General features: G+C 48.4%; 1 protein-coding gene across 1 annotated transcript; it reads left to right on the top strand.

Moving 5' to 3' along the window:
* The first annotated feature begins 3626 nt into the window (after window positions 1-3626).
* On the top strand, window positions 3627-5155 carry SSTR1 (somatostatin receptor 1). Its single transcript, XM_065871681.1, has one exon. The coding sequence runs from the start codon at window positions 3627-3629 to the stop codon at window positions 4800-4802; it is 1176 nt and encodes a 391-aa protein (XP_065727753.1). The 3' UTR covers window positions 4803-5155.
* Window positions 5156-8267: the final 3112 nt, after the last annotated feature.

The raw sequence follows: 8267 nt of genomic DNA, 5'->3' as shown, positions 1-8267 counted from the left end.
GATTCCTAACTGAGCTCCTGCCCTTAATATAATTTTAAAACAGCTGCAACTCCAATCATATGTTGTTTAGCCCAGAAACGTGCTGCCTTTTTCTTGGTTGTTTTCCTTTGTTCATGGATTAGTTCACAGATACAGTGTTAAGAAATACATGGCTGAAAAGATTTGATAACACTGCATGGCTCATATCCATCTCAACCTCTCTTTTTATTGAAGAGAAATTCACATGACATAAAATGCATAATCTTAACCATTTCGAAGTGTACAATTCAGTGGCTTTTAGTACATTCACAGCATTGTGCAACCACCACCACTATCTAATTCCAGAAATTTTCATAACCCCCCCAAAAAACCCCATACCCATGAAGCACACGTTTCCCATTCCCTCTCCCCCTCAACCCCTACCAACCTCTAAGCTGCTCTGTCTCTATGGATTCGGCTGCCCCGGAGGTTTCATAGAAATGGAATCATGCAATATGTGACTTTTGTGTCTGGCTTCTTTCACTCTGCGTAATGTTTTCAGGGTTTGTCTATGTTGTAGTGCGTTTTGAAACTTCATTCCTTTTTATGGATGGATCATAAAAAGATAGACCACATCTTGTTTATCCATTCATCAGTTGATGGATATTTGGATTGTTGATCTCTTTGGCTACTATGAATAGTCCTGTTATGAAGATTCATGGACAATGTTTTGTTCAAATACCTAGTTTGGTTTTGGGGAGTAAATACCTAGGAGTGGAATTGCTGGGTCATATGGCGATTCTGTTTAACTTTTTGAGGAATCATCAAATATTCTAAAGTTGCTGCATCATTTTTTATGCCCACCAGAACATATAAGGGTTCTCATTTCTCCATATGCTCAACATCTGTTATTTTTCTTTTCCTTAAAAAAAATTATTATAGCCACCCTAGTGGATGTAAAGTAGCATCTTTTCATGGATTAAAAATTCATCATAGAAACCACTTGACAAAGAGAAAAGCATGCTCACATCAGGTCTTAAGTTTTCTTCTTTTGTATATGAGGCTACCAGTAAATTGAGAGGAGATTTCCCTAAAATGAGCTGCAAAATAAACATATGAGATCCTGAACAATAGAGCTGTGCTTTACTGGCTCCCATCACCCACTCCCCCTGGAACAACCATGATCAAAGCCAAGGCATCTAGATGATGACTGTTGAAATGTCACCCCCCTGAGGAATAGCCAGGTGTCTTTAGTCAGTGACTGGCAAAGAGGCATTTAAATCATTACGAGGTTTGGCTTGTTAAAAGCTCTGCTGGGGAAAAAGAAGCCGGTTTTTAAAAAACCTGATGAACATTCTTTTTTTTTTTTTCTCCATATGCACTGTATTTTTTAAGGAAAATGAAATACAACTAACCACGAATTCCACATCCTACTTAATTTGTTGAGATAAAGCAATGGGTTAAGCAGTTTGGGTCTTAGGAAATTTCAGATTTCTTCCCAGCACATTTCTCATTAATAATTCAGTGTCCATTGCACACATTCCTATGACAGTCTGTCATCTTTTCTTTTATCTCTGATTGCTATAATCAACACACTACAGAAGTTATTCTTTTGCTTTGAGGAGCACTTAGTTTTGAGAACTAAAGCACATACATGCAAATGATACCCAGATAAAGCAAGGGGGAAATAGAAATTTTACTTTTTTTTTCTTCCAATTTCTGCATCCATTTCTGCATTCTGGAGTGTCTGGTACAGATATCCTCGATGAGGAATTTAGTTTCTGTTTAGGTTTGCCTCTTCTTAGTGTAAACTGTACTGATGAGAGGGAAGCTGAGACTCACAGCACAGTGGGTGCCGCCTGGCTGAGAGGAAGAGCTAACAAAAACTGACACAAAGCTTAGGCTTGAAAGAGGCCCCGCAGCACTAGGCTGCTGAAGGTCAGTCTTCCTGGGAACCTGCACGGTTCAGACAAAGACTTGAAGGGATCTTGAAAAGAACTGGGGAGCTGGATGGAGTGATTCTTCTTTGGACTGGAAGGATTGGAAAGCCAAAGGGAGCCCAGACTAGGGATGGTGGAAAGTCCTAGAGATCCTTAAAAACCATGATAATTGAACTTTTTTTTTTTTTAAACACAGTAACTGTTCAGTTCCTAAATGAAGTCAGTGAGCTTTAGGCATGCCTACATTGATTTTTGTGTCTTAAAAGTTTAGGCACGTGGCACACATCCAGGGGCCTCAGAAAAATGCAATCTTAAGTATTTCACAGAGAGACTCGAAGGTCTTCCTGATGTTCCTGGAGTTGGCGACAGGTCTGATCACCTGCCGGTCCCGACTGGCATCCCTGCTCTCCCAGGCCTATACACTCTCCTCCCCCGGGGCCCACCAATTCTCCCGGGTACAAAGTACATCAGGGATGCGGGCGGAGTCTTTCCAAGCGGCGCAGCCGTATCTATACCCAGCGAACACCTAGATGGATTTCCAATACCGCGCCTGGCACGTTTGGGAGGGGAGGGGGCGGGGAGAGGGAGGCGGGGGGAGCCTCGGGCTCCTTCTGTGCCCCCAGGCGCGCGTCCTCCTTTCTAAAGTCGATTTTCCTCTGGGAGACGCAGGGGGCTCTGGGCACTACAAGCTGTTTTAAGAGATTCGCAATGATTTTCTCAGGCCTCCGAACACTCCCTCCCTCGAAGAGCCCGCCTGCGGGGTTGTAACGCAGGAGTCCCTAACGCACAGTTGCTGTCCTTCTTCCTTCTAATGTTCGCGGCGTAGGGTCAGTTTCCGCGACTCTTCAGAGTAAATCTGAGTGGGCGCCTGTGCTGGGGTCCCGCCCAAGGAAAGGAGTGGGACCGCACGAAGAACGTCACCGCGCTACCAGACCTCACAGGCACTTTGCACGGGCCATCTACGCGTCGGTCTGGAGGTAGCGTGCCCTGGGTAAGGACTTCCGCAGCGGTTCTCAGGAACAAAGCAGGTGGGGTGGGGGGGAGTTTGGGGTCCCGGACGACTGGACGGGAGTGGGTCCCCCAGGGTGGGGCAGCAACTGAGGGAAACGGAGATGTACTCCAGACATCCGTGCCTAGGGTCTGCTTCAGTCTTTGCTTTGGATAGAAGCAGGGTGAGATGGGACAGAATCTCCACCTTTGTTTCCCATCCACCCTTCATGAAAGCGGAGAAACTCCCCAGGTCCCCCTGATGGGGATGGGTAAAGGGGTGCTGCAGGGGAACCCCAGAAGCAGCTGCTCTAGTCGATCGGAGCTCAAAATTGGGAAGGAAAAAACTGGGCGAGGGGTGATAAGCCACCTATATCGCCTACCTCCCTCTCTTTCTCCGCCCCCCCCCAATTTCGTAGCTGCTGACGCGCGGGTGGTGCCTATTAATCATTCACCAGCCCACAGCCGCGGCAGTTAATGGCTGTTCCGCGCGGGTCCCTAGTCTCCCGGCACGTTCGCGTGTGCCCAGGTGCCCTGGAGCGGCGAGCGGCTGCGCGCAGGCAGCCGCTGGGCGATGCGCTCCGCCGGCGCCGGTGGAGCCGCGCTCCTGCAGTCTCTGAGCGCTTCCCCCAGGCGCCCAGCAGCTGTGAGCTGCGGGCGGACGGCCGGGGTGCCAAGTGACAGCGCAAGAGGCGGGGACGCCAGTAGAACTCCCCAGCCCTGGCAGCCCCATCGGCCCCCATGTTGTTCCCCAATGGCACCGCCTCCTCTCCCTCCTCTCCTAGCCCCAGCCCAGGCAGCTGTGGCGAAGGCGGCGGCAGCAGGGGCCCCGGGGCCGGAGCTGCAGACGGGATGGAGGAGCCGGGGCGAAATGCGTCCCAGAACGGGACCTTGAGCGAGGGCCAGGGCAGCGCTATCCTCATCTCTTTCATCTACTCCGTGGTGTGCCTGGTGGGGCTGTGTGGGAACTCCATGGTCATCTACGTGATCCTGCGCTACGCCAAGATGAAGACGGCCACCAACATCTACATCCTCAACCTGGCCATCGCCGATGAGCTGCTCATGCTCAGCGTGCCCTTCTTGGTCACCTCCACGTTGCTTCGCCACTGGCCCTTCGGCGCGCTGCTCTGCCGCCTCGTGCTCAGCGTGGACGCAGTCAACATGTTCACCAGCATTTACTGTCTTACTGTGCTTAGCGTGGACCGCTACGTGGCCGTGGTGCACCCTATCAAGGCAGCACGCTACCGCCGGCCCACCGTGGCCAAGGTGGTGAATCTGGGCGTGTGGGTGCTATCGCTGCTCGTCATTCTGCCCATCGTGGTCTTCTCGCGCACGGCGGCCAACAGTGACGGCACGGTGGCCTGCAACATGCTCATGCCCGAGCCCGCCCAGCGCTGGCTGGTGGGCTTCGTGTTGTACACTTTTCTCATGGGCTTTCTGCTGCCCGTCGGGGCCATCTGCCTGTGTTACGTGCTCATCATCGCCAAAATGCGCATGGTGGCCCTCAAGGCCGGCTGGCAACAGCGCAAGCGCTCAGAGCGCAAGATCACCCTGATGGTGATGATGGTGGTGATGGTGTTTGTCATCTGCTGGATGCCTTTCTATGTGGTGCAGCTAGTCAACGTGTTCGCAGAGCAGGATGACGCCACGGTGAGCCAGCTGTCGGTCATCCTCGGCTATGCCAACAGCTGCGCCAACCCCATCCTCTATGGCTTCCTTTCAGACAACTTCAAGCGCTCTTTCCAGCGCATCCTTTGCCTCAGCTGGATGGACAACGCCGCCGAGGAGCCAGTCGACTACTACGCCACGGCCCTCAAGAGCCGCGCCTACAGTGTGGAGGACTTCCAGCCTGAGAACCTGGAGTCCGGCGGCGTCTTCCGTAATGGCACCTGCACGTCCCGGATCACTACTCTCTGAGCCCGGGCCAAGCAGGGGCTTTGTACCAAGAGAAGGGGAGGATGAGGAGAAAGGAAGGCCGGGTGCGAGAGGTGAAAGTATCCCAGAAGTCAGGGTGCAATGGGGAAAGTGGGGCTAAGACACTGTGTGCTTCTGGTGGAGACCCGGGAAAGGCGCGCGACAAAGGTGGAATTGGACGCTTTGCTTATAAACTGGGAAGACTAGCGGGCCCCCTTCTCCTCTTTCGCTTCTTCCTCCCCTGCGATTGCATTTCTGCATCCCTCTTCGCCCCTCCCTTGGCAATTTCGGTCTTTCTTTACGCCCCGTCCTACCGGTGCAGATCGTGAACTTATTAACGTCGCCAGCTGAGCCTGATCCTCAGCCTTGCCAACCGTCGTTTCTGTTTAAGCTGAGCCACGGTTACCGCCACGGGTTTCCCTCGGGAAAACCCAGCTGGCCCTCAGCCGCGCCCTGCAGGGCCCCTCGCTCGCCAGATTCTGCTTGATGCCTCTAGCGGAGTCTCGAGAACCACCACTCTCCCTTTCTGCAGCCCTACTTCAAAGGAAGTCAGTCTTGAGGAGGATCTCGGCAGCTGGTCCTTTCTCCCACCCTCGGGTGAAGGAAGGTGCGCGCTTCGCCGAGCCCCTCCGCCACTCCCACTCCACCCAGAGCGGAGACAGGTGCTTAGTAAAATCGGTCCCGCGCTTCGAACCCCAGGCATCCCGCAGTCCTTATCCAAAGCCCACTTTGGAGCAAAAAGGAGCTGAGAACAAGCGACTAGGGGTTTTTAAAAGATTCCGGGCTTTGTTGGGGGAGGAGGGCTTGTAATGGAAGGCCCCTCCCGCCCGGCTCACAAACGGCTCTTTTAGTTTCAAAGACCAAGAGCTAGGCACTCCCGGGGCGCTGGTCTGCATTAGGCCAGGAAGGACAGGGCGCACTTTCCCCGGGGGCCGCCCGGGAGCTTGGCTGCAGCTCCCCTAGGCTTTCTCCTTCACGCAAGCTTCTGGAGGTGCACATCCAAGAGTAACGACAGGCACCGGGCCGGGACCTCAGGTGACGTCTTCCCAGTCTCGGCCGATCCCGACCGCGTCGCTGCCACCTGCAGGTAGAGGGTGCGGCCTGCCCGACCCCTGAGGGCTGCTGCCTTTCAAGCGGTGCCTAATAGGTTATTTTCTTGCTTAACATATTTATTTATTTATTTGTGGCGTTTGAAAAAAATGTGTCTCTGCTTTCCTTTTCTCCACTTGCCTAGCCCAGGGCCTCTTCTTCGGGACACTGGCGATGGGGCGGGCGCGGAGGTAGCAGTGGGGAAGGCTCTCTCCCCAGGGTCCTGTCCAAGCCTCTCTGTGCTAGGCCCTCTTTTCTTATCCTTTCCTCTAGCCTTTCTATTTTTTCTTGTGTTCAGTGAAGTTTGGAGAGTTTTTCGTACTTTTCTTATGTAGTCTCTTGTTTGTCTTATAATAAATAAATAACATGGGTTAGCCTTCTCCCATGCAGAGCGGAAAGTCCCAAACTCCTAGCTTTCAACATCACCCTACATATGATTTGAATAATATATACTGTATTCAAATCATAATATACTCACATACTATATATATATATATATTTATTTAGCTTGCTCCCTTATCATGAGTACGTGAGACAACTGCCAAATACAGTCACTCACAGTGGCAGGTGTGAGACTGGCTAGAACACTTTCAGATACAAGGGTTCAAACAGCCCTCAGACTTAGAACTCCGAAATCTGATTCAGACAGACTTTAATCGGTGCCGAGGGTGCCCCTGCTTATGTCCCTGCTTCCTCTTGGTTCCAGCATAGGTGAATCTAACATACGATCTAGTTAACATCATCACTTCTTTTGAAGACTTTGAAAGTAGAGTAATTTGTGTCTGTGTTTAATCTGACCACTTCATTGGAAGCCTGAGCAGGGCAAGAACCAATAATTTTACTTCTTTGTGTTTCCTGTATTGCTTTAGGATTCTGGCTTGTACATAGTAGGCACTAAATACATGTTTGTTGGTTGATTGTTTAAGTAAACCAGAGTGTATTGCAACAATCGGAGAGTTCTCAACATCTGGGGTTCTCAGGTTCCCTCACTGACATGATACACAATGGTTGAAATCACCATGGAAAAATATGTTTTGTGTATATTTGCTTCAAGAACATTGTGCTTTCCAGAAAGCAGCAACCAATAGTTAAAATGTCCCTAATGTTTTGTTTAATGAACAAATATGCTTTTGGTCATAAATTTGAAAGTTTAGATCTGTCATTTAAAAATAATGCATATTATTACTCCTTTGGAAAATAGATTTTTAATAGTTAAGAACAGTGAAATTTACAAATAAAAATCTTGATCACTATCCTCTTTTGAGGACACAGATCTAGTGCTCTTAACCTGTTACCACTGTAATATTAACTAAATAAACAAATGTATTATATTGCTGCAAGTTGTCTGACTTTGCCTTCGGAATTTTCCTGTTTCAACAGATTACTTAAAACACACACAAATTGGCTTGGTTGCTCTTTCATAGATTTTAAGAAGAAAGATTTCGATTAGCTTTGGAATTTTTACCAAGATTGAAGTTATAATTTGATTTTTTCTGGTAAAGAAAAGTCTGTTAGTTCAAAGAGAGAGAAAAAAGAAAAGGAAAAAAAAAAACTGACTCACTATGAATAGGAAGTACTCTGTGGTTTGCTGTTGTTACCAAACTAACTAGATGATATCACAGTCTCTCACAGATTAAATTTACTGTCTGCCCTCATTTATGACCTCAGACTTTGTTGTGGGAGCTAAGTAATTGCTAATTTACATCCCAGGGAAAGGTAATGGAAGGAAAAAAAAAGTGATCACCTAAAGATGTTTCAGAGGGCAATAGGTAAAGGGAATATAAAAATCAGATTTCAACATAAAAGAAGAAAGACATATTTTATGCTTTGTTCAATGATGGCCATTTCTATCCCTGGAAGAATTTAAGAAGGTACTAAAGGAGTTTTTTTTTAAACAGACTTTATTTTTTTAGAGTGATTTTATTTTCACAGCAAAATAAGGAGAAAGGAGTATTTTCCAAGCAGTGATTCCAGAAGCAGGGTGGGGGGACTGTGGCCTTCAAATACCTTCAAATGCCTTGTAACTGTAGGCTTTATAGTTCTGTACATTATCTCAGCTGGACTTGTTTTTATTACTTTTAAAAGCTATAGCAAGGCGGCAAATTGAACTCATAACTTTGATGTGCAGAGAAAACATTTTGTTCTTTTGGTTTTAACTAATCTGAACATAATTCCAAGCCCCTTCCAACTGGTTAGCTGGGAGGAAAAATTAATGTTCAAACATCCAACTGAGCTGATAATTTAAATAGCCATTTTCAGAAAATTTCAACTGTCTCTCGGCTGGCCTCCCTTTCCCATTTTACCATCTCTAAAATGGCTTTAGAGTGAATATTGGGAGAGACTTTGTGTCCCAATGGAGGAAGGGACGAGGTGGGGTCC

The sequence above is a fragment of the Phocoena phocoena genome, chromosome 2 (assembly GCF_963924675.1).
Source record: "Phocoena phocoena chromosome 2, mPhoPho1.1, whole genome shotgun sequence".
In the NCBI taxonomy this organism is placed as follows: domain Eukaryota; kingdom Metazoa; phylum Chordata; class Mammalia; order Artiodactyla; family Phocoenidae; genus Phocoena; species Phocoena phocoena.
The sequence above is the reverse complement of the archived record's forward strand: the minus strand, read 5'-3'. Positions and strand labels throughout refer to the sequence as shown.

Coding starts and splice junctions, on each gene's coding strand:
- SSTR1 (XM_065871681.1), top strand. CDS start 3,627: ATGTTGTTCCCCAATGGCACCGCCTCCTCTCCCTCCTCTCCTAGCCCC.